The sequence below is a fragment of the Etheostoma cragini genome, chromosome 7 (genome assembly GCF_013103735.1).
Source record: "Etheostoma cragini isolate CJK2018 chromosome 7, CSU_Ecrag_1.0, whole genome shotgun sequence".
Lineage (NCBI taxonomy): Eukaryota > Metazoa > Chordata > Actinopteri > Perciformes > Percidae > Etheostoma > Etheostoma cragini.
Window position 1 is genome coordinate 23,585,049 of NC_048413.1, and position 26,810 is coordinate 23,611,858.

The 26,810-nt window shown below is 40.8% G+C and overlaps 1 protein-coding gene across 2 annotated transcripts in view; it reads left to right on the forward strand.

The window, feature by feature from the left end:
- Window positions 1-26,810, forward strand: part of plxna1a (plexin A1a) — a 239,102-nt gene that overhangs the window by 154,576 nt on the left and 57,716 nt on the right. For both annotated transcript variants that reach the window (XM_034875903.1, XM_034875904.1), the window contains exons 10-12: window positions 1,135-1,335; window positions 14,381-14,477; window positions 20,124-20,347. In XM_034875903.1, coding sequence (XP_034731794.1) covers window positions 1,135-1,335; window positions 14,381-14,477; window positions 20,124-20,347 — 522 coding nt within the window. The remainder of the gene's footprint in view (window positions 1-1,134; window positions 1,336-14,380; window positions 14,478-20,123; window positions 20,348-26,810) is intronic.

A 26,810-nucleotide genomic window follows, 5' to 3' on the forward strand; every position in this document is an offset into this window, starting at 1 on the left:
AATACAATGAGAGTTTTGTGGAGCTGAGAGTGTTAATTAGCTTTGTAGGGACTCATTTTAGCAACGGCTTGAATGTAACAGACGTTCACTAATATCAAAAACGTAATCACTAAAGGTTTAAGAAAAAAAGATGTTAAAAGGTATTATAGTTGGACAGTTTTTGCGTTCTGTAAATTCAACACACTGATAGTAATTACTGTAGCAATGCCACCCATGTTTGAATTAAATCTCGTTAATTGAACCAGTTGAAAACACAATTTGTAATACAAATGAACTCTCGAGCATGAGCGGTGATGTAGCATGGGTTCCAGCTGACAGCCGCATGCCATGTTGTCTTTTGATTTACTTAGGGCTGAAAGAACGCTTCGAGATTTCAATTATTTTCCTTTCAATTAATATGGTGCAAAGCTTCTGTTCTTGCCAAATTTCTTATTGATTGAAGAGCAGCAGGAATCCGCTGTATAGAAGCGCTGACCCCTCACTCCTCTCCCGCTCTAATCCGGGAGAATTAACACTGTCCGCGTCCCTCAGAGACGTTGCCTCAGGCCCTTATTTTTGTCCACGCAGAAAGAATACCCTCTAGGTTAGTCATTTAGTCAAAAACATACCTAATATCCAGAACATCCTCATTAATACTGGGAAGGGTTTGATTCCAAAATGGTGTGTATTCATTTTGACAAGTAACTGCCACATTCAATATTTAGTGGTTCATAGAAAGGACAAGAGATGATCCTAAAGAGTGTTGTAAGTGGAAGTTTTAGGCTGCCTGGCTCTTCAAACATATTCCACCACGAGAACAAAGGATGCTGGAATGAATCTAGAATGTTGTGTTTATGTGGTTGGGAGGAAAAAAATGAAAAGGATTCATAGGTAATTATGCCCAAAAGGGAGGTCTGTAATGCCATGCTGGCATTTCTAATACAAAATTGATTACTTGTCAATTACTGTAGAATACATTGGTTTTTTATGTATTCTGGAGTGTATATGTAGGATCTGATATTTTTCTGTCAGTGGGTAAGATGTCAGTTTTCTTTTGCTGCAGCATGTCCGGAACATCTTGTCCACAGTCTGCATCCCCTGCTTTCTTTTCCAGTCACGTCTCTATTTCTTTATTCATATTTCTCTCTTGTCCAGGAGTGCCCTCAGATCCTGCCCTCCACCCAGATCTATATACCTGCTGGAGTTATGAGACCCATCACACTGCTGGCCCAGAACCTTCCCCAGCCCCAATCCGGACAGAGGAACTACGAGTGTATCTTCCACATCCAGGGCAGCACGCACAGCGTCCCGGCTCTGAGGTTCAACAGCACCAGCATACAGTGTCAGAAGACCACGGTAAGGCTAAAAAAATCCAACACAATCATGCACATGCAAGAAGTCACTTAGATTTTAGCATTTTTACAGAATTTACAGCAGCCTACAAAGGTTATATTCCCTGTAATGTCTGTTGAAATGATAAAATGTGAGGTTGTAGTATGTGTTGGCTAAAGGGGCTTGCTATTGACTGATTACCATCTCACCCAATCCTAATCAAATGTCCTACATGCTCCAACCAATCCCAGCTGTATAATCTGTCAGCAGGAGGCCCATTGAGGACAGCCATGCTAGTTTAGCTATTCATAGGCTTTACAGCTGGTTAGCTGTCATTTGAGACTGAGAGAGAACAGCATTAATAGACTGTTGGGGCAAATGCTTGAAACTGAGGTGAACTGTATGGCCACAGAGGCTGATTGTCGCAAAGCCCGTCTCTCTTCATTCCTGCCTCTTAGCCCTCAGTCAAACTGTCACCGCTAATAGGCAGCGGCCATTTCAGCAATTCTAATTTCCTCAGCTCCAATCAGGGCACAAGGCAGAGGGGAGGCATTTTAAAACGACACCAATTATGACTTACTTAACGAGACATATGATTAACATGCGAGCCGCACACCGCAGCGCTCGATCATGGCGATGGGTCCAATAGCGAGTCCTCGCATTTTAAAGGCAGCAGGAGCCAGTGTGTGGCTTTGGCAGCATAGCCGTCTGCCTTTTTCTTCAGCGTGTCACACACTTGTCAGGGGATCCAGGGTCATTTAGCCGGCTGCTGTATAACCGGAACGCGTCGCTGATTCGCGACCACTCACTGTTTTTGAACTCTACCTAGTCAAAGGGAAAGAATGAGCTGCCGTGATGTGAGCCTGGAAGTCGTTCTGTCTCTGATGTTGGATGGTGACACGGAAAGTAGTCCTGGGGCAAATTATTGAAGTTGATTTCCAGATCCAAATGATGGCTCCTACTGTTCTTTTGTGTTTTTAAAGGTGATTTGTGCATACTAAGTCACTTCTGTTGGCTTCATGCAAGCAAGAATTCTTTTACATTTTGACTTTTTGGGGTTGCTCTTACGGCTTTTTGTTAAATTTGTCCTCAGTGACCTGACTACTTAAAAGCCTATTGTATAGCGGGGGAGCTGCAAAAAAAGTACTTGCTGTACCTCCAGTTGAATTGGTCAACATTAGACACATAATTAAAGGAATTCTGGCTTTTACTATTGAATTACTCTGTATTCTATCAGCATAGTGAGACCTTCTCTAAGAAGTATGTCCTGACTTAACACCAGAGCTAAAGTTTTTTGTGTAGATAAACCTCTTCATAAATCAATTCTATTGGTCCCCCTTTACGTCTGTATAAGGGTTTTACTAATATTTAAACAGTGTCAAGCTATTACTTATTTGTCCGGTAAATAACTCAATAAATATTTTCAAATGAGCCTTTTTTTGTTTCCCGGAAAAAAAAAGGATTTGGACGTACAAGGTTTTCCCCCAACAACAACATATTGCTTGAACACCACAGCTGTATTATGTTAGTTATTTTTGTTTCCTCTCATTTGCATTCTAAGTGTGTTCCTCCCACACCACCAAGGACCAGCACTTACGCTAGAAAATAGCCATGTGCCGTTTCCCTCCCCAATATTAGAAACACTACCAGATATTCGCTACAAACCATTACTACTGCTGAGAGTTGCTGATGGTGGAGGAGGTCAGAGACCTTCCTCAGCAAATCTCCAATTCACTGGCAAACTGAATGGACACACACATGCACATACATTTGTTTCTTCATTCTGCAGTGCACCTTAATGTTTTGTAAAACATTCTAGTGTTCTTTTTGGAGGAGGCAGGAACATTGGTAAATATGCGGGCCTAAACACAACTTTGCAGCTGTTAATAAAGGGTGTGTGTGTGTGTGTGTGTGTGTGTGTGTTTGTGATCCATGTGGTGTTGTAAGTGAGTAAGCCTTTCTCTCCACCCCCTGCCTTTATTCTCGTCAGATGGGACTGTGATAGGATCCAATTAAGGGAGCTGTAGATAAAATGATGATGAATTGCAGTGGTCTTGTAGACTGACGGACACACACACACACACACACATACACACATACAGCCCTGGCAAACCACAAACGAAAAAAGAAGTAGGCTAAGAGACAAAGAAAGAGAGAGCCAACGAGGAGGTGAGGGAATTAAGAACAGACAATGACGATGCAACTAATTGTTTGATGAAAGAAGGAGAAAGAGGGAAGAAAGAATGGGAAGAATAAAGAGACAGAGGGAGGGAAGAAAGACTAAGCTCAGCAAACAGATTTGGGGAAACAAACAAATGAGGGAGAAACAGATGGAGAGAGACTGTATGTGGAATATAAAAGATGTGCATGTTTGAGCAAGTGATGCTGAAGGAAAAGAAAATCATGATCCGTGCAAAAGTGAAACTGCTGAGAATAACTACAACCCCAGAGGGTGGAAGGACAGTTGGGACGATGTGGGATTTTCACACATCCCTTTTCAGTTGTACATTACAGTAGAGAAGGAAAGTTGGTAATGATATGTTGTTTCACATTCTACAACTCAACAACTACTGTTCAAGATACTTTCAAACCATACAGAAAAAGAACACTATACCAATTTAACATGTTAATTTCAGCAAGCTTTAAATATTGTACTGTCTTCTCTAGCTCCGGAAGGAACTTTCTAAAGTTGGACACAATGACATCATCAGGCTTAACTTGGCTTGGAGCCTAAAGAACGGGTGGTGTGGAGTTTGAAAGACATAGGCATTTACGGAGGGTCTAACTTAAAACTCAAGTTGCATTTTGGGAAGCGTAGGACACAGTTTTTTTCAAGCTGGACCATACTAAGAACTTAAAGTCAGGATATCTTGGATTCTAACTATTTATTTTCTAAATCTGTCTCTTGTGAGCCAACTCATCTCATCACGCATTTATTTTAGAATTTTGCCAATGTGTATGGGAATGTTGTGTATAGAGAGCTTTTTGCTGAAATCAGCTGCCAGCATCTGAAAGAACAAACACTGATGAGAGTGGGAACCAAGTCACAGGCCTTTTAAAGTGTTAATATTATGCTCATTTTCAGGTTCATAATTGTATTTAGAGGTTGTATCAGACTAGGTTTATGTGGTTTAATTTTTATAAAACACCATATATTTGTTGTACGGAACATTGCTGCAGCTCCTCCTTTCACCCTGTGTGTTGAGCTCTCTGTTTTAGCTACAGAGTGAAGCATCTCACTTCTGTTCCATCTTTGTTTGGAGGCGCACATGCGCATTAAGTACTGCTAAGCTAATCTGAAGCAAAGTATGAGGGCGTGCCACGCTAACAGCTAGGCGAGCATTATACTTACATACATTTGGGGTGGCAGTATCTCAGTCCGTAGGGAGCTGGGTTGGGAACCGGAGGGTCACTGGTTCAAGTCCCCATATGGATCAAAACGTACGGAGTGGATACTGCCAGGTGCTATTGAGCAAGGCACCATACCCCCCCACCCGCTCAGGGCGCTGGTTTGGCTGGCAGCCCACTCACTCTGACATCTCTTCATTAGTGCATGTATGGATCCTGAGCATGTGTGTGTGTGTGTGTAGTTCAGAACTGTGTGTAAACTAACAAAGTTTGGACACAGAGTGTAAATTGTAATTTCCCCATAGGGGACCAATAAACTGTTAAAATTAAAAAAAAAAAAAAATTAAAGTGACGCACGTTCGTCACAGAAGTAAAGGCTGGACTACATTAGAGCTGTTTGGAGCAGTTTGTGAACAGTGTATTCTGCTGAAGATGATAAGTCCCTTTGGGGTGGACTATAATGTGCACAAAAAAAGATATATAACACTATAAAGGAAAGGGGAAAAAGCCAAAAAGCATAATATAAGCACTAAATTATAAAAGCTGAATTATGCTATAATGACCCGTAGATTTGAGAGAGCTGCAAAGTTGGGTTTATCATCACCAAAGACACATTTTCAATTTTGAAATATTGATTAATGCAGCTTTAAGAAGCTAAAACTCTGAAGCACGCTGGTATAGTATCTTAGCCCAGGTGGAAATGGTTTAATAACCTTCCCTTCAGCTGAATCTAGGTTCTTATAAGCAATAATAACTGTTTAGATGAAAACTGAGAGTGAAAGAGTTGATACAGTGGATCAGCACACAGAAGATCCATCTATGACTGAGAGCTTGTTTACTTGCTACCATTGTATTGAGCATTCCCAGCAGGGAAGTGTGTGCGTGTGTGTGTGCGTGTGCGTGTGCGTGTGCGTGTGCGTGTGTGTGTGTGTCACAGCTGGCTGTGACTGGGACAGTAGAGTGTAATAAATCAAAATGGCCAGCAGTAGATGTACACTCATCCATTCAATCTTTCTGTCTCTTTGTGCATTGTTTAGCCCCTCGCCAAACACTGAAACATTGAACTTGCATACTCAAATACACCAGGGACCTGCAGTACGCATGGATGCACACTGGGATGTTCACAGGGAAACACATGCTGGGGCGCGTGCGCACATAGGCTCTTAGGCACACACAGATAGGATGCTGCGTGGATACCTACTGGTTTGCTCATGGACAAACACACACGGACACACAAACACACATCCTCCCCAGGGGTTTTCAAACCCAATGTGAAGCAGACATATGGAGATTCTCCACATGATCTTCTTCCTAATCATGTGGAGCAGACGGAGACTGTAGCATCAGCAACAACCAGCAACCTGCTTTACATGATTTATTACACTGACACACATAGGCGATTAAACTGTGTGTGTGTTTGTGAGTGTGAGTGTGTTTGTGAGTGTGAGTGTGAGTGTGAGTGTGAGTGTGTGTGTGTGTGTGTGTGTGTGTGTGTGTGTGTGGGAGTGTGTGTGTGTGCCTGCTTGTATGAACTTCCCACTGTAATTCCATACTTCTGACACTGTTGTGAGTGGCATTAAAGAGTTTTAGAAGGACGACTGTGACTGTGTTCACAGTCCACAAATTGCTCTAGACTCTACTCAAGTCTAGACTTTTCCTAATCTTGATACAATCTACATACATAAAGCCCACATGTACACACTTGTACAGCTTCCATATTCAAATGTTCATCTGTAACACTGCCTTGCACCATATAAGTCAATACTAATAAGAATAATAATATTAATAATACATTTATTTTTTATAGTGCTTTTCTAGACACTCAAAGACGCTTTACTTTTTTGGTTACATACAGTCAAAACAAAACAGACATGGTACATAAACAAGGTTACTTGACGGACAAAAAAAGAAAGAGGTAGAGTTGGGTGTCATCCGCATAGCAGTGGAAATGGAGGGCATGTTGGCGGAGGATCTGTCCAAGAAGGAGCATGTACAGGATGAAAAAGAAGGGGCCAAGAACTGAACCCTGGGGGACACCATGAGTGACTGGAGTGGTAAAGGACCTGCAGTTGTTTATGGAGATGTAATGATGTCAAATGTGCTTTGCCAAATACATTTAGGAGAAACGGTAATTGGTACCCAGCTTACTGCTTTGTTCAGACGGAGTGCAAGGTGATTTTTAGAGACATTGCGTTTGCATACAATGTCAAAGTACAAAGGACAGGACTCCAACACCAGAGGCTGGGGCTTGTGACCTGTTATAGGTGCATGGTACTTAACAGCACTTAAAGTAAGGGAAAGGTGGATGTTTTGGTTAAATACTAACAACATCCCTGCAGCCGCACGCTTCCAGTCAGTGTAGACTTTTCTCAACATTTAATTCAGACAACGGGCTTTCTCTAACAAAGCACTTTGAGTTGAGTAAATATAACCAATAGTCATGCTTCAGTTACCATGAGCAGATATTGTATTGTAAATAAATACAGTCTGTTAGCAGTGCAACAATTTGCAGGTATGTTCAAATGAAGGTCTCATGTGCTGTTGGCAAGCATTACGTTTCCTACAAAAAGCATTTGCTAATGATCATTAGTTGCGCACACACACATGCACACAGTTTATGACTCATCTTGGATGCACATATTCTATTTTGATCGTATCACAGGAAATCACTAAGAACAAATAACAGCCAAAAGCACACACTCGTTGCCGATGTTGCTGAGAAAGAGACAGAGGAACAGAGAAGAATAACTTCATCAAAAGTGAAATCAAAAGTCAAAGTGTCAGGTCAAGTGTGAGCGATTATTACTTGCATTTACATATTTTTTGATTTATCGCAAAAACAAAGAGTAGAATCAATCATATGCCAAGTTGTTTGAAGAAATTGAATTGAACTGAAATGGGGGACTTGGATTTGTGTGTGTGCTTGCAGTGTATTTTTAACACACATTCGGGTATCCTTCAACATGACTAATTACATGTGTGTGACCTGCACATGAACGCGCACACATATGCACACACCTCTCGCTTTTTCTGCCTTCTCCCCCCTCACCAGCCAGCTGCTCTGTTTTGTTAACATCGGCAGTTTTCAGTCCCTCAGACGCTCAAGCGCGCGCACACACACACACAAACACACACACACACAAACACACACTCACAAGCCATATCTATTCATACAATCCATGGGGACATGCACTCCATGGAGACGATTCATGTAGCAAGAGAATAAATGAGTGCAGGAGCAGATAACGAATGAACCCGAGCCAGGCTGGTGTGTTACTGTAATGAGGCCAGGGACGGCTTTGTGCTCACCTTGTAGTTTTTACACCTCCTCCCGTCCCTTTCCTTTTTTTCTTCTTGTGTCTCCTCACCTCCCTCTCTCCCTTGTACCCTCTGATTGCCCCTCCTCCTCTCTGTACCTCTCTGCTCCCTTATCTCATCCTTGTTTAAATGCTTCTCTCTTCTACTGTCCTCTACCCTTTTACGTCCCATTTGACTATTCTCTCCCTCTTTTAATTTCCCCTTATTTTCCTCTTGCCATTCCTTACTGGCTCTCATTGCTTCTCCACTTTTCCCTTTCTCTCCCTTCCAATCTCCTCTCCACGTTTCTTAATTCCACTCCTCTCACTTTCCCCTTATCTGCTCTTTAGCTGTTCTCCACTTGCATCCACCCAACTTTCCTCTACCGTGTCCTCTTCTTTTTCTCCTACCCTTCCCTCTACCTAACTTCCTGTTCTCTCCTCTCCTCTTTCGTCCCCAGGGGGGCCTGCACTATGAGTTGGCTCAGGTAGATTAATTACATGCAGTGACATGGAGGAGCTGGCCAGAGGCTCCAGTAATGAGTCTGATTACTCATCTCCAGCAGCTCCGGGCGCTCAGGGGAGGAAAGTCGGGACGGAAGGCCAGCAGAGAGGCCGCTCAGTAGGGGGAGAGCAACTTTTACCCACAGGGTTCCACCATGAGTGGAGTTTTTACCAGCACTGGTGCCATTACTTGTAGATCAAAGCTATACCCAGAGTCAGTGACATGATGCCGATAGTCAATAGCTGTTCAATAAAAAGCCACAACCTGCGGGTCTGAAAGTGAAGCCAGTGCGGAAGCGCATTTAACCTGCATTGTATCTGAATTCCAGCAGGGGGTGACTCCACTGGTCACTGGCCATTTTCTTATAAGTCTATACTAAAATGGCTTTTGTTCTCACTCAATGTATTTCTTCAGTAAACATTTACTGAATGGCCTTAATTGATAGTTTCAAGTATGCTTAAATACAAGTTAGCATTTAGCTTAGCGCTACTCCCCAGGTCCACCTTCTCGTCCAAACATGCTCACTTCTAGCTCCAAAACAAAGATGGCCAAATTTGAGGCGACAACAAACCAATGGATGATGTAACGGTGGCTATGTCTATTTTTGTTTTGCAATATATGTTTTATATCTAATACGTTTTATAGATGTAATCAATTAAGGCCAGCTGGACAAAATAACGAAATCACCACCAGAAGAATGCCAAGGAAAGAAGAAATCGTGCATGGGGGGGCAAAAGAGGTTACCCAGAGTGGGATGGCTGAGAGACAAAAACATTATTAAATGCAGGAAATGTGGAAAACAGTTTCTCATTAAGCCAAGAGTAAAACGAGAAGACAAGATGATTTTAAGGAAAGTGTCCAATTGCTTTCAGGATGTGATACAAAACAACAGGGAGGTTATACTGGAATGGATCCCTGTAGTTCTTTATTCATTTATTTTTGGTCGGACATTTGACATCATCGTAGGAAAGACATGCTCATTAGTTACAGTTAAAATTCAACCCAGTGCATGTCAGCATATTGGTTGAACTTTGCTTCTGCCCTCCCGCTTTCCTTCTGGTAACAGTCTGCTTTGTGAGATGCCAGGTGAAAACTTACAAACCATAGTGTTGAAAAATAAATTTGATCATGTAGTTTGTTGCATACGGCATAAGATTGAACGGTGAAAAGTCATTTTAAAGGAGCTAAAAACGGTGTAACAAGTGAAACATTCTGCCATCATGGTGAGTTAAATATGCATTGTTTTTCATATGTATCTCTCTTTAGCAATTACTATACATGTAGTAAAGCACATTTGCGTAAGCATGCTCACCTCTCCCCTTAAAGTATCTCAGTCTAAGATTGTCATCACTCAATGTACAAAAACATATCCTTTAAAAATGTTGCCATTTTGTAAAGACAGGTTCAAGTAGAGGTAATGGCTTCAGCAGCGTTCCATAATTAGACGTACTGTACTTTCATGCCACAGTTCTAATCATGATATCTGAGTATCTGTCGATTTCAAAAGGTAACAGAAATGCAGAGCTGTATTCCAAAATTAGACTTCTGTCCATCATAACACTTGAGGCATCATTCCACTGAGAAGATAAAGTAACAGATTGTTTATTGGTAAGGATCCCCATCAGCTGTCACCAAAGTGGGACTAGCTAATCTTCCTGGGGTCCAACAAATGACAGATTGCAGATGACGACAGTGATCCTGGACAAAATAACGCTGCATTGTTGAGAAGAACTTCACGTTTTTTTGACTAAGTAGATTAGGGCTGCACAATTAATTGCAATCACATCGAAATATCAATATAAACTAGTGCAACATCCAAATCGCAGGGGGGCGCAATATTTGTTAAAGGCAAAACGTGTCAAACCATTCAAAAAATAAAGTATTGGTGTGCAGAGACATCCTACAGACTAAAGAAAAAAATATTTTGTTTGGTAAAGATCCTCGCAAAAAAAATCAACAAAATCACACTTTATTTATTTCTTATGGTTTTCAATGAAAATGACAAAAATGATAAAAAATGATCATTCCCTCCAATATCGTGAATCCTATCGCAATTGCAATGTCAGTCAAAATAATCGCAATTAGGTATTTCCCTAATATCGTGCAGCCCCACAGTAGATGCTTTATGCCTGTAAATTGAATGGTAAGTTGTGGCAAGATGCCACCCGTACTTCTAAATCTCATTAGAGAAGAATTTCAACTTCCAGAGTTCAGAGTAGAGTAGTAACCAGTGACTGACAAGACCAGTGCGATGCATTATTAAAGTGTCATCTTAAAGAAATGCTGAACTTAATGCTCCCCTAATGTGTCTTTAACATTTTTAAGATAAGGTTTTAGCCACACTAGCGGTATGGCTCTAAATGGGAGTTTGGTCCACATTGACCTATCTCAGTAATGCTCGATGCATTGAAATGTATGAAATTTGTTAGTGGTTTATAAGTCCCTTTTAGGATAGATTGTAATTTGTAAGTTGATCCCCTGACTTTTTATCAAGCTCCATCATCAGGTTAAAACTGTAGTTTGTCCAGTACTTTTGTTCCGTCAAATACCTGCAAAACCAATGTCCTTCCCACCAGCCTCAGCTGTACATTGTGTTTGGTGCTTATTGGCAAATGTTAGCATACTTACACGCCAAGCGTGCACTCTCTATTAGCCTAGGTGCATTTTACTAATTCGCTGTTAAATTAACAATGAAGTGCTGCGCTACTGACTTTAAAGCAAGTTTTTGTTGGTCAGTGTTGGTCAAGAATTCACCATTCAACACACTATTCAACACTTCCCTGTAAGGCCATAGGTGTAAAAGACGGGCGCAGGTGCATTTACTATTTAAACAACCTGGGCGGTGGACTGGAAAGTGACGCCTGCGTCGGTCTTAAACTAGCAAATACACACACGTTGCACTTACAACAAGTCCAAGGTGTCCAGACATTTAAGCAGTAGTTTTAATTCTAAAGCAGTTTTAGCTAAACTTGTCTTCCCTCCTGTAATCCCTCTTCTGCGACTTCTTTCTCCATCTGCTGCTTTCTCCTGTCCTAAGTCTTTTTCCTTATCTTTTCTTTATTTTCAGTATATAATCGGCCTTATCATTTACTCCAGTGTCCCAAGGAAGTGAGCTAGTGGGTTGATGCTCAGTGTGACTGGGTGGCACAGTGCGGTTTGTGTCGGCATTCTAAGCCATGTGACAGTATGAATAAAGCATGATGTGGCGGGCAGCAGGGTGGGCAGGGACTGACAAGAGAACAAGCTCACCCAGTGTTTTTGATGACGGCAGACAAGTCGAAAACCTTAAAGTTTAATGGGGGCCACGCCGCAGAGAGAGGCGTGTGTGTGGGGGTGCGGGGTGTCCTGTGGTTTCACTGGTGCTGAAAGCTGCCATACACAGCCCTTTAAACAGCGGTATGGAATAATGATGCTAACAGATTCAACAGCCTACCTCAGGTGTCATGGATCAGAGTCACACTGATGAAGTGGGACGGGAGTACGACCAATCAGCTTTTCCTTTGTGGCAAAAGAGTGTTTTGGTTGAATCGCTTTGCTCCGGAGCTGCTGACCTCCCAGAGTCCTGTGGTTTCAATGGTCTGTGTTTCTTAGCTGTCTCAATAGAGATCCAGACTTCACACATTCCTTCTTCTGTAGCGCCTTACAATGTCTCCTTTTTTCCCTCTCTTTATGCTCTTCTCTTTCTCCTATTCATCTCTTCATTTCATTGCCTTCTCCGTGAGGCTTTATGCTGAGCTGAAACCATTACTGATGTGAAATAATTCAAATGATAACGCTTTGATAAAAATGTGTATCACTTACTTACTTTGCTTGTACACAGGGCACCCATGCAGCTCATTATTTTTTAAGTAGGCCCACCCTTTTAGTCTATTAGCACCAGCTTTACAGATTCCATGCCTGCGAATATGTGTTACAGCCTTGCAAAAGCAACGATAAAGCTTAGTGCTTCAACCAGAAAGCTTCCGATGACAAAGTCCTGTGGGCACTCGGCACTTCAGGATGGGCTTGGATGACTTGTGGTAGATAACATGATGTCAAAGTATCTGTGACTCACTGTTGTTATGAATTCTTATTTGTAAAAAGTTAGTGTCTCTATAGTCTGCTGATAAACAACCCTCCTGAAACTTATATTAATATACAACTAATTTGCATTCGTAAATATGTTTTTTTAAGGCAATGCTATTCCAGCTAGATTATTTTTTTTGTATCAACATAGCAAGGAAATATTTATATTAAACATATTTCCAAATGCAAAATGTTCATACAGAGTGTCTGCAAAAGATTATCTGCCAATGTATTTTATTAGTTTTCCCTTTGTGCTGCTGGCAACTAAAGCACAATTAACATTTTATGGTTTATTCGGACAACTCAAAGCACTTTGTAAGTGAAAGATCATGATCCTGGTAGAGAAAGCCATTGTAGATTTAAAGCCTTAGACAGGCCATGTAGACTCATTTAATATTTCATCAAAACCATAATATTTATCTTACCTTAATCAAGTTTTGTGGTAGCCTAAATAATGGCGTTTTTCCATTAATGGTACCTGATCGCCTCGACTCGACTACGGTGCCCCGTCCTCCTTTTTCCATTGCAGATTGGTACAGTCTCATGAGGCGAGCCCTGGCTGTTTGTCATAGCAGGAAACTGCCGTGACCTCACGCAACACACACAGAAAATGGTGTGTTGTTGTTTTTTATTCTTGGCGTGTTGCCACAGCCGGAAGGCAAATTAGTTTGTAATGAACCTGGAGGCAGCAACAAAAACAAAACGCTGGATGAACTATTTGCTGGTCCCGTTGTGGCCATGCAAACAATGGCAGACATCTCTGTGAAGTAATGGTGCACGTAGCATGACCTTTTTATCAACATAAAAAATCTCTTCAATCATAGATTTTTTTAGTGGATGATTGGACTTGTAAAGAGTTTAAAACTCTGTGTTGGTTACTTTTAATCATAAACGCTCTTGTTCTCTAACCTTAATTAAGTAACTGTTGCTACCTAACAATGTTATAATACATCGCCATGTCAACCCTCATACCAGAGCTCCAGTGTTGAATTCCTGTGCTTTCGCATTTACTTCAACCTTTTCCCTCTGCCCAATACAAACTTTTCCCAATGATTTTGCAAAATAAAGTCTTCAGATTTACCTGAAAGAAGAAAGTTGCCAATAAAGAATCAGCCTTAGCAAATGCTTGTATATATATTGCAAAGCGAATGAATGTAATTCTTTTTAAAAGATAGGGTTTTAAACTTATGTGTTGGAAAACAATAACAACCCAACTTAGGATTTTGACTTCATCTACCCACAGCACTGTGTGTGTGTGTGTGTGTGTGTGTGTGTGGGTGTGTGTGTGTGTGTGTGGGTGGTGCGTGCATGTGCATGTGTGCGTGTCGCAGGCCCCATTTCCCGTCTATCAAATCCAGTGTGTCAGGGAGCAAATTGGAAATGTCAATTTCACTTTACACTGCTCCGCATCTTATCTTCCCCTTACCCTCATCCCAGCACTTAGCTCATGCGTAAATGAATAAGGTCCTCCCACACGTCTTCCACTGTCTGATTTCAGTCTGCTTTCACCTCTCTGACCACTTCTCCTCCTCCTCCTCCTCCCTCACTTCTTCTCTTATCTCCCTCCATCCTACCTCATCTCCTCTCCCCCTTCCCATTCCTGTCTCCATTCTTCCATGCCCATTCAGCTGTAACCCATCTGTTATTTCTCTATGTGTATTTATCAAATATGTCTGTTTTGGTGAATATGGATTTATGCATGCGTGCATGCTCGGCCTGTATCACTGTCTGCAATGAACAAGCCGGGGCGAATGACTATGCAAATGAAATGATGTCTCATACAATTCCCAAATTTGCATTGAATCCATTATAAATCAGCAATTTCTCACACACTCCTTGCTTTTTTGTTTCTCAGTACGACTACGAGGGAAGTGACATCAGTGACCTACCAGTCGACCTGTCCGTTGTGTGGAATGGAAACTTTGTCATTGACAACCCGTCCAACATTCAAGGTAGAAACTTTTTTTTTTTTTAACCATCTCTATTCTCCACTCTCATTTCGGTGGGGCATTGTTGCTTTGCAAAAAGAAAGAGGAAAATGGAATCGGTTTCGTTTGTTTATCTGTTCGTAATGATTTTCTGTGAAGCAACAACGTCGTGTGCAGCTTTTCTCTCCTTCATGGGAAATCCGTAATTTCATTTTATGACAGCCGTCAGGGAGAAAGTTGAAAGTGTACCATCCGTTTGTGGTAAAAAACACTATTCTTGTCTTCGGGATGAAAGAGAGGCACAGGGAGTGATTGATGGGTGGTGATGATAACAAACAAACATCCAAGAAAGAAATTAATAGGGATGGATGTTAGAGAGGAACATAAACAAATGGCAAAACCAATAGGCAGAAGAACGGATGGAGGGGAAGAACGATGGGTGGATGACAGGTTGATAAATGCACAATGTAATGGCGGGGGGGGGGGGGGGGGGGGGGGGGGATAGATGAGAAAAAAGGGATTGATAAAGAGAAACCAAAAGCGACATGGAGGGATGGCATTTATTATTTCTAATCGCTATTTGTGCATGAAGTGGAAAACAATTACCAGTTCTAAATTCTTTATCAAGTGTAATATACTGGGTGGTGGAGGCTAATGATTTTAGACGTCCCATTACACAAGATAATCTAAGTCTTTCTCTCAAGTGTGTTATACAGTTTTGCTCTACATTTGCATATGTAGAGTCAGATTAAGTAACCCTTCCTATTGTATTCTCTTGTTTTTGGTGTTCTTTTCACCATTCTTTTCAGTCTTTAGGTGACACACGTTCACCTTTTTATCTCACATCCTTTGTGTTCTATCTGAACTAATTTTGAAAAATGTCAGACATGCAGTTCTTTTTGCAGATTGCTTTGAAATTAGTTGCGTTTCGGTCACGACCTAATTCTACTGCCTGTGTTATTGTGTTTAAATTGTGTTCCTTTTCATATTTCCAGTCTGTCTGTGCTGAAAGATCCGGCTATCTAGGGATTAAACATCAAAAGGTTTAGCACATGCTAAGAAATATTGTATCTGCCGCTACAAAATAAATGATCACATGTCTATGCAATCAAGCCGATGCAACCTTTGTAATTTTGGTCATTTATTAAAAGTTCCTTCGCGAGGCTATTTTTCGAGGCGCTGTTGCTCCTTCCTTTAGTGATGGCCAAATGAAGCTTTGTGAACCACTGTCTGTTTTCTGAGCTCACTAGATGGCGCTCTGTTCAACAAGGGTTGAGAATACACTGAAATGCAATGCCTTAGGCCTTTCTCTTAAAACAAGAGAGCCATCTAGTGGGCTCAGAAAATAAAGACACTGTCTCACAGAGCTTCATTTGGCAATCACTACCATCCTGCACTTAGCACCGCCCAAGATGATTGTGATTGGTTTAAAGAAATGCCAATAAACCACAACATGTTTTTTTCCCAATCGGGAATGCTGTGCGGATTCGCCAGTACCTTCTTCGCGGAGCTGTGAAGGAAGGTCTGGCAAAGCGAGAATAATATTTGGTGAATAATCCAATAGCGCAGACTTGGGGACCGAGCATGGGGCCGAACAGCAGGGTTCTCGTTATCCTTATATTTCACAACATTTAGTTCAAAGTGTTTGGACTGGAATTATGAAAGAACACGTTCATGATTCTCCAAATCCACAAATTTCCCCCCAGCTCACTGTTGATATTTTGAAAATATCACAGTTCACAGTTGAGTTAAACACTGTGAGCTGGGAGGAATTTAGGGGATTTCGGAGCAGTCTTTAAACCATAAAGAGAGAGTTTTTGTTGTTGTTTTTTCCCATCTCCAAAATCAGTAGTGTTGAACATAATCTAAGGATGCATTATGGCAGACCCTTTTACCAAAAAGCAGGATTTTCAGATCTTTGAGCAAAACTCATAACAGGCCTTTATCCTGTTTTTAAATGTAGAGTTATCCAACTCTTGAAACAGCCCCCAGGGATGTGTGCCACTGCAAGTGCTTTGCATATGAGAGCAATGGTATGGAGGGTTTGGGAGCATGAATCCAATCCAATGATCTCAAAGGTAGTGGCGGGGAGATTGATCTAAACATCAATAATATCAATACGAACGTTGGTATTGATATTGATCAATACCAGTGTAATCCGAGTGCCACGCCTGTCAGGAAGGCTTTGCTCCTCCTCCCGCCCCTAGTGATTTGATGTGGTACCGTCACTTGACTCAGCAGCGCAGAGCAAGCAAGCAGCCAGGCCCGGCGACGGCTATCACCACACACACACACACACACACACACACACACACACACACACACACACACACACACACACACACACACACAAGCAGCATAGGGATGTAGCAGAAGAATGATAGAGAGGAAGAGGAGCACCATGTGGCTATATTTCCAGGCCGAAAATGAAACAACGTTAAGCTGTATAATTTGTAAAAAGTCTGTAAGATATACTGGAAACACAAGCGATGTACTCAGGCATATGACAATTCTGAGTTTGAAGTTTAACAATCCAAAGGTAAAATCACAAAACACTTGAGGTCATAAAAATTCATTCAGATTTAGCAATTTATTAATGCATCCACCTTCATTTTTAAAAAGTATCTGCATCATATCTTATCGACGGCAATCCCGGCCCCGTGTTTACTTGGCATCGGATGGATATCAAATATTGCAGTATCCACCACTCCTGCTTAAAGGTGCAGTGTGTGAACTTGACAAGTATGTTCCTGTTGTTCTGACTACGAGTCGGCAGTGCCTGCTGCTTGACTTACGAGGGGACAGAGAAAGTGTGCAGGCAGCACCCCAAGCCAGTGGTGTGTTCCTCACAACAAGCCAAAGAAAGACTTACTGTAAACAGAAACAGCTGGCAGGGTTATGGAAGAGTAATTAGTCTGAATCAACAACAACGCCCCATAGGTATATTATAGTTAATGTGCTAAAGCCTCACAGAATACCTTATTACGATTTGAAGTTCAGCGCGATTGTTAGTGTTAAAGCTCCTTCAAAACATGCATTATGAACGCCGTCCTCACTCAGACAAATCTCATAAAGACCTTCTCCTCCTTTTTCTCTCCATCCTCTATTAATCCCTCTCTGCTCCATCCCTGTCTTTTTCTTTTCTGAATTTGAGCTGCATTATCCGTCTAAGGAAGAGCGGCTTGGCGCTGGCCCTGCTTTGCCCCGGTGTAAAGTGGAGATGTTAATGTTAATTAAATCATTCATTTGGTTCAGATTAATTAGCGCCGCGCTACTTTTAAGCCGAGCTGTGGCTAATCAGATTAGGCCCGAGCGGAGGGGCCGAGGCGGGCAGATGGGTACGTAAGAAGCTCGCTTTGAAGTCCGGCCGCTGTCTGTCTGCTGAGAAGAGGGAGGAGGAGGAGATTCTTCCATGATCTGTTGCTTCTTTCCCATCCTCTCTGTTTTTTTTCCACTTCAGTTTATTTCAGATCTGTTTAACTGGTGTGACAGCAAACAAACCTGCCTGCAGGTTTTGGCACTGTACTCTAAATTAAGATAATTATGATAGAGATTAACAGATGAGAAATAGTAGGCTACCAGCACAAAACAGATAATTTATCTGTACTTTTCCCTCTCTCGTTTCCACTTTCTTTCCTCTATTTGTTTTTGCTTGTTTCTCTACTCGCACAGATTCTCTGTTGTTGAGGGTCTCTTTTTTTCACTCAGTCTCTCCCACTTTCTCTGGCTCTATCTGTTTCTCTGATTCTCTCGGCCTCGCAGGGCCTCACCATCTTTAAATTCATAACAATTTGTGTTGCCGTTTTGTTAACAAGCGCAGTTAAAATGTATCCTCCTCCCTGCTGCCTTTCATCTCCCTCTCGTCTGTCTTCTCAGGTGTTTGAGGTTTTAATTATTTATTTATATATATACTTATTTATTTATTTTACTATTAATGACTTTTTCCACTCTACAGATTTGAGGGAATGTTTTTTTTACACAACAAATTTTCAATTCCGTATTGGGGATAGAAGACATTACCTATTGAATTAATTTCTGTAATAACCCTCTAGGTTGTTTATTCATTTTTTTTCTCCTCATACTTATCCATGGAAACAGTTAATTTCTTGTTGTCGCAGCCTCATAGTGGTAATGATCACCTAATGCAGGTTTATGTATTTAACATTCATTTATGCTGTTCTTCCTCTCTCTCACTCCCTCTCTCTCTCTCTCTCTCTCTCTCTCTCTCGCTCAAAGACACAAACTCCTGATTACTTTTTTGATTTTTCTTCTTGCCACTCTTGCTTTCTTTCAAATTAACAACTTACAGAACTTTCTGTTCATCAAATTAATATTTCTCAAGCAGTTTGGGTAAGTGTACACAATAAAGCAACCTTAGTTCTTGCTTTTAAATTATACCAAGTCAATAAACATGTAGCCTCCTCCAGCCAGATGAAGAAAGTGGAAGAAATGAAAAGTTTAAACATGATACAGATTTTCTGTGCTGATATATTTAATAAGTATGTACTATACCGGAACTGGTCAACATTTTGAGAACTATGCAGTGCTCTTCCTTCATGAGAGTTAAATGAGGAGATCTATGTTATATCTGTATGCTAAATAGGATGCTACAGTCAGTTAGCTTAGCATAAAGACTGGGAACAGGTAGAAACAGCTTTGCCTAGCTTTGTCTAAAGATACAAATAAATACATAAATAAAAACTACCAACCTGTCTGCACTTCTGAAGCTCACAAGCTCCTTTTATCTCACCATCATTTCAAAGAATGGAAATTGTGTTTTGGGGTGTTAAAATAGCTAAATTCTACAAGCAGGCCTAGAGTAATCCATTCACTTTAGAGTTTGGGCAGAATACCCCAATATTGTGTCTCAGCTTTTCAGACATACTAATTGAAACCACACAGACTATAGAAACATACATGGTGGAGACGAACGTCCTTGGGTCCTTGTAAATTATGGAGTGTGGTCTATCTGTAAAGTGTCTTGAGATAACTCTTGTTATGAATTGATACTATAAATAAAATTGAATTGAATTGAATTGAACGCTAGTGGAGCAGGGCAAGCCAAGAAATGGGACACAGCTCCAGTTGTATTGAGCAGGTGCCATTACAGCAGCATATACATTCAGTTAAACCACAAAGAGTGCAAGGTAAGAAACAAGGAAGCTAGCTTCCATCCTTCTGCACTTGAGTTAGCCTCTTCTCCGCAAGCTTTTGGTTTTCATGTATTTTCTGACTGAGGGATACTTCCATAACTTTTTCTGAAAAGCTACAACATTAAATAATGATAAAAGAAACTTTAAGCAGAAAAGGGGTTTGACTTTCTCTATAATATACTCTTTTTGTGTTCTTGCTGCTAACTAGAAAAACTAATCATGCTAAGTTTTACTAGCTAGTTAGCTAGCCCGGCTGATGTAATTTCAAATGATCTTACACAGTGTTTAAGTAAGCTGGTTAGCTAGCATGCTAATTGTCTAACACCATCAATGGCAAGAATGTTTGTGTTTCTTCATGACCAGAGTCAACATTAACTGTAAACATCTAAGCTTGCAAGTTAGATAACATGTGCTATGAAAACGTGCTGTTTCCCCAGAGATTGAGGAAGGATTGTATGACTAGGACTTCATTCACGTCATATCTGTCTCTGTCCCACTCTCTCTGTCTCCCGGCTAGCCCACCTGTACAAGTGCAGAGCGCTGCGAGACAGCTGCGGCATGTGTCTGAAGGCCGACCCCAGGTTTGAATGTGGTTGGTGCGTCCAGGACAGGAAGTGTGCCCTCAGACAGGAGTGTACCGTTGGAGGAAATTCCCACCTTCCTCTGCAGCTGGCTGAAGGCGGAGGATGGATGCACGCTACCTCTGGAAACAGCCGCTGCACCCACCCCAAGATCACTAAGGTGTGTGTGTGTGTGTCTGTGAGTGCGTGTGTCTGTGTGTGTGTGTGTGTGTGTGTGTGTGTGTGTGTGTTGTTGAACAGGCTGCGAGAGTATGTATTTGAGAGGATGCTAATGGACTGTGCTACTTTTTAGGGCTTTTTCTACTGAGGATTGGCTGCCAGAACAGAGTATGTTCCACATCCCTGGAAAGTTCAACTTTGTAGAGGAATGTCTATTTTTTTCTGTTTTCCTTTTTGTATGAATATCTATTTGTAAAAAGAAATAGTGTTTAATTTAATGTGGTAACATCATTACTGTGATTTGATGTAAAACGTCCTGCATCAAACGCAACCAATAACTTCACTAATTTCTAATTTGAAATTTGTTACTTATAACCCTATCTCTCCGCCCCCTTAACACTGACTCCCAAGACGGTGAATACGGGAGACAGGAGAAGCTCTGACTATGGCTCTGGTCTTGGTCTTGACATGGTCTTGATACACTCTGGTCTCGGTGATTACGTGTTCTCGGTTTAGATGGTCTTCACTACAACACTGGGTTGGTGTAAAAAAACATTTTCAACGGCTTGGTTTTTTATTTGGAATTTAAATGACTTCTGATAAATGTAATGCATGATATATTCTGAAATATTAGTAGCAATATAAAATTACAAACACAAAATGAGGTTTGTGTTTGGTTCCGAGGAAATATTTTTGTTTGGAAGGCCCCAAAAGTGAAGGCAACCTAATTTGAGACCGTATCGGCACTGGTCGGAATGAAAGCAAAAAAACATCCTCAGTCGGTAACAATCAAAAGAAACCCTTCTAATCAAGACTCCCTCCAATGTTCCAGTTCTAAAATCACCTGCAAAGGAAAGCACCGCGACTTCTTTGAGTGCTGCATCCTAATCTCGTCAACTTGTGAAGAGTGTGAAGTCACCAGCGGAGATCCAAGGCTGGTGAACCTTGATAGGCTGTTGCATCAGCTCTCTTTGTTGAAGCCCCTGTGGTCACGAAAGCCCTACGTGTCCTGAACTAAGCATGAAAGCTGCTCCATTTTAATGGGTTGCTAATAAAACACACACTTGTTGGGACCTTGTACCTGCCCTTGGCACAGCAATGGAAATATTACTCACTGTTACATCAAACTGGTGCTCTAGAGTCAAAGGCACATAGACGTTTGTTGAGTCTTTTTTGAGCTGTGTTCGAGGTGTATTTATTTTTGCATCTCTGTGCATTGATGTGTTTGAAAGGCTCTTAAGGGTCGAATCCAGCATTGGTACAATAGAGCTTAGATTTGTTCATATCTGTTTTTTTGTTTTTGTTTGATTTAGATTTTTGGTTTTTGACCTGCCTTTCTTCCTGTCTCGACTTTCAGTGGGTGTTAGTCGGAGAAGTAGGAAGAACAGCCTTTCTCAGTCCTCCGTTGTTTAAAATCTTTTTAATCTTTTAATTTACATTCTTTCAATTGTCTATTACACATTAACTAAATATCGTAAGATAGTGGATTTTTTTTTTAGTACGTATGAGGTAAAATAAGGTCACACCAATAATTCAGACCACACTGTTAGAGCATGGTAGTGGCATTCTGAGTTTCTTATTCTTGACCTTACAGAGCTGCAATGCCACTGACCAAATGTTCTGTAAAAGCTTTTACTACCATAAGTCGGTCTGGATAAAAGAGACGATGAAAAATTGACATACATAGTTGTGTGATAGTAGAGAAAGCAGACAGCTATCTGCAATTCCTCTGGTTTTTGTTTCCTACACAACTTGTCCTGTTCTTGTTAGTAAGAGTGCGTGTGTGTGCGTGTTTGTGGGTGGGTGGGTGTGTGCAAGCGTGCTTTGGACAGTGTTTTTGTACAGTCACAAATTGACCATGCATGCGAATCCCGTTTGTAAATGTGTGCATTAAACATGCATTTGCAAATTAAAAATAACAAAAAGTATCTACATTTATGAACAAAGAGGTGTGTTCTGCATGGCAGAGTAAGAGTGATGTGTTTTAACATCATGGTTATAGTCTAAGGAGTTAGGAAAGCAAAAAGTGAAATATTTGGTATCAATAGCAGATGTCTAAATTCTCTTGCTTCATGGATTCATTGTTCCCTGTTTAGTTTATATTACCTTCCAGGAGGATTTTATTTATTAAGTAGAGCAGCCGCTATGAGTAACAATCAGGGACATCATGCAAGCCAAAATTCTTGGGGGCATCATTAGAGCGGGGGGGCATGTGGGTTTTTACCCTGGAAAAAAAATGTTCACTCCACTAAAGCAGTTTCTGTAGCTCCTTTATATTATTTCTATATACAATATTCTATATTTATTTATTTTGAGATTTCTTCACGTCTGATACAGTTAAATCTTAACTGTTTCACACAAAACTATTTAGGGCATATGTCTAGTCACAAAAAAAACTGTATCCACAGTGGAAATTAATTTAGAGAATTTAGATAATAAAGCCACAGATAAAAGGAGCATGGCAGCATGGGAATAGCTGTATTTTTCAATGCAGTGCATAGGAGGCAGCATGAGTACAGACGAGACTGGGCTGACATCACAGAGCTGTGTCTGCTCCAGAGCCAATAAAAGCTCAGACTGAGCTGCTCAGCCTCATATACTGTATATAATCGATATATATTTATTTGTGCACATATATCTATTTATATATATGTGTGTGTGTGTGTGTTTGTGTGTGTGTGTGTTTATATATGTGCGTGTGTGTCTGATATACCTAGAGAGAGAGAGAGAGCAATAATATCCAAGTGTAGGTTTTCCATGCCGACCTCAACATCTGTCTGCAAGACTCCAAAAGGAATCCCTAACTGTCTCCAAATTAATTTCCTTGAAGGTGTGGGATCTCCTCTGTTGCTGGTTTTGCGAGGCTGTTTGACTGTTTGAGAAGGGGTAAGCTCTCAGTGCTGAGTGTGCATGCAGAGGTCAAGAGTTGAAAATCAAGTTAAAAATGAACCTGCATGTCCTCTTTTGGACTCATCTACAAACGTATGTCTGTTGCCAGGATTTTCAAATATTTGAACAAAACTATGCTTATATATTATTTGTTTGATAATGAGGCAGTGTCCCAAGAAAGACCCGTTGCAAATCTGATTTCCCGTACTCCCCATTTTCCTCAGCAGAATTCCCAAACTATTTACTGACCACATAAACAACGTTCTTAGTTTTTAACAGCTGCTGGCCTTCCATGGCTTATGTGCTATTGGTTACCGCTCAGACCACAGCACACAGACATACAAACACACACACACACACAAACACACACACACACACACACACACACACACACCACACACACACACAACTTATGTACAGCCTAGAGGAAAGACTACTATGAAACCACTGTTTTAATGTTAGTGATTTAATGGGGCTACTCTGTTCAGAAGAAGTTTCTAAACAAGAGGAAAATGTATGTCAAAAATAAAAAGATTCATTGGATTTACCAACACCAAAGCTGTGGCCCCCCGTAGACTACATAAATATATATAGCCAAAGAGCTTCTCTGTCTCTGATGTGTTGCAAAATTGGAAAATAGTGGACATGGTGAAGGGAACTCAACTTTTTCTAAATCCATCTTTGCATAGACAACATGCATTCTAAATTTTGACTGTGGTTCTCTTCAAAAACTTAACTTATTTCCACTGCGCTAGCTAATGTTGCCTTAATGTTAACCGAAAATGACTTTAGAAAAGACTGATACGCAGTAAGTCATTGTGATTGGTTAGAGTAAAATCAAAACCTCTCCTTAAACAAAACTGCTAAGAAGGAAGGCAACGTGAGATGGAGCAGTAACAGGATTACCATTCGGTCTGGATATCAGGCTATTAGCTGATCAGATCTTAGTAAGGCTGGGTGTTGGTACTTTTTAAGGAATGCCCCAAAATAATCCAGTATCCAGTGTATCAAAATTTCTCCAATCAAACGATACCAGCATTTTATCCTTTTTATACCCAGATCAACAAAAGAAGTTAATATTTGTATGGTTTAACTTGCAGCTAATCAACGCAAGTGGTCTTTTATTTCATGCAAGTGTGATTGGCTCACTACCTCATTAGCTCCAACTCCATTAGCCTTAGCTCCTATAATCTTTGATATGGTGAAGTTGAGCGCAGTGTATTTGACAGAGTTGGCAGTTCAGCGTGCCAAGATGCTTCCATTCATGCAATGGTTATTGAAACGAGTTAGGGAATAGATGTATTTGGAATCTGTTTTAATTTGAGGGTACTGGTATTGGTACTGGTACCCTAGCCCAGCTTCCGGTGGTTTGTGTCTAGTAGATGGCAGAGATTGTGTTCTACTACTATATATCCAGAAGCAATTGTGGTCCTTTTGTCAGTTGAGTTCTACTGTAGATCAGTTCGGCTGCCCATGAGGAACAATTATATCTGTTATCATTTTGCAGTCACATCCTAAGTCTTGTTAGCTAGTGCTTGCATGTGGTCGTGTCGTATCAGATCACTATCCTCCAAAAATGGCCTGAGGTCAATTTCCAGTTTTCAGGGTGTCTGTACTTTACATTCCCCGGAGAGTGGTGGTTATGTGCTTTATTGTGGTTGTGTTGTGTCAAATCACTGTAACACAAGTCCATAGCTGCTTGATGTCCCATTTCCACACTCTGGTGTCTGCCTGCAGGCCCACAGACTAAGTGAGCACTGGTTATGTTGTCATGTGGTGCCATACTTTTAACTTCCAAATGTTTCTGTTGTTCCAATGGAAATCCATTTTCAGATATCACAGAAATAATATAATGTTACAAAACCAATAGCTAGGAGATGTAGTGGTCTGTACCACAGCGATCATGTTTCAGATACATAGCTAGAGATCATGATGTGGCTTGTTAGAGGCAGTGTGATTGCTTACTTAAGTCTTGTTGTTCCATGAAGTATGGAAGGCATCTGCGTTTGGTTTGCAGGCCTTACAGTTGGTTAGCCATGTTTCACCCAGCACTTACATTTACTTGTCAATGCTTCCTCCATCTCAAAGGTTTTGAGAATTCCATCATAATCCTACTGCTGGATGCATGTGGAGGCAATTTGCAGAAAATATGACAACAATTCACAATTTCCCCTGTCTTCTCACAAGTATGGTTGAGGAGTGACAGAAGGTCCCTAGGAATGCTTGTTTAGTTGGGTAACCGATTTAGTGTGGTATTGCTATTCTGGGTATTCAATGTCAACTACAGATTATAATTCTAATATAAAAATATTATTCTCGACAATGTAACTCTATTACGTGGAAAACATGACCAGGTAAATGAAATGTACTACCTTTGTTGCAATACAAAGTATATGTAGGATATGCATATCGTGCCCGAAGACATCTTTGCCACATCCTGGTGTTTATGGTGTGATAATATATGTGCCTATAGTCATTGCGTCCTTTCTCAACACCCCCCCTTCCCATCCCCCCAACATGATGCTGGTAATCCCTTTCAACAGCACTCTGCTCTCTTTTTTTCTCTGTTGCCTGCCTGTCTGTGGCTTTGCCAGTATTTATGTCCTAGGGCTTGGTGGCTAGCTGATATTGGGATTTCGTGGTATCATAGCTTCATTCTTCCAAAACCATCCGAAGCCTCAATTCCACACCCTGACATCTGTTGTCCATATCGTACCCTAGAGCTTGATGGTTACTCCCTTTGGTCAGTGTTTACCAGCTATTGTGCTTGTGGAACCAAAGTGCTGAGGCTACTACTGGCGCCTGAGGTTCCAACGTGAGTCAGCTTCCAAATAGTAAGCAGCTTTATCCCCGGAGAGACTGCTGGCTCTGCCGCACTCTTGGTTTCTTAATTCAGTTCACTACAGTTACTATGTTGTTTTTATAGATCATTTTGTAAGGTATTCGTTTTCAATCTCATATCTGTTATTGCCTGTTGGTCTGTCTTTGTGTATTAGTCTGCCAAAAGGTATTATGTTTTTTTCTCTGAAACATGCAAGAGCTTCCAAAATGTGGTTTTTCTGGCCGTCTGTCGTACTAATATTTGGTAGCTCACTGGCAAGATAAGTTTTTGCTCATTTAAAAAAATCATTTGGTACTTTGAGCTATTCGATTTGAAAAGATGAAATATCCATATGTGTTTTTAATTGCTTATTCTAGATTATTCTGATGGCATACGTTTTTTTTAGGGAGGTTAGTTAAAAACTTTTGATACTAACACTGGGAGTCAAAGTCGGAAATATTCAAATAGTTTTGTTATTCACTGCTTTTGTTGCTACTAGCTTTTTATTTTGATAATTTATGTTTAAGGTTTTCAATTTTCAATATTTTCCATTTTAATTTTTATTACCTTGAGTTTGCTTTATCATTTCCTATTGTCATTTTCAATTAAATATCTTACACTTAAGCATTGCATTTGATCAATTTCATTTCGATTTTTTCCACTTTTCACTTTTCATTACAATTTTCTGCTTTAATTCTCACAAATTGTCCTTTTAATTGTATTTCTGTGGGAAATGATACTCCATATGTTTGGC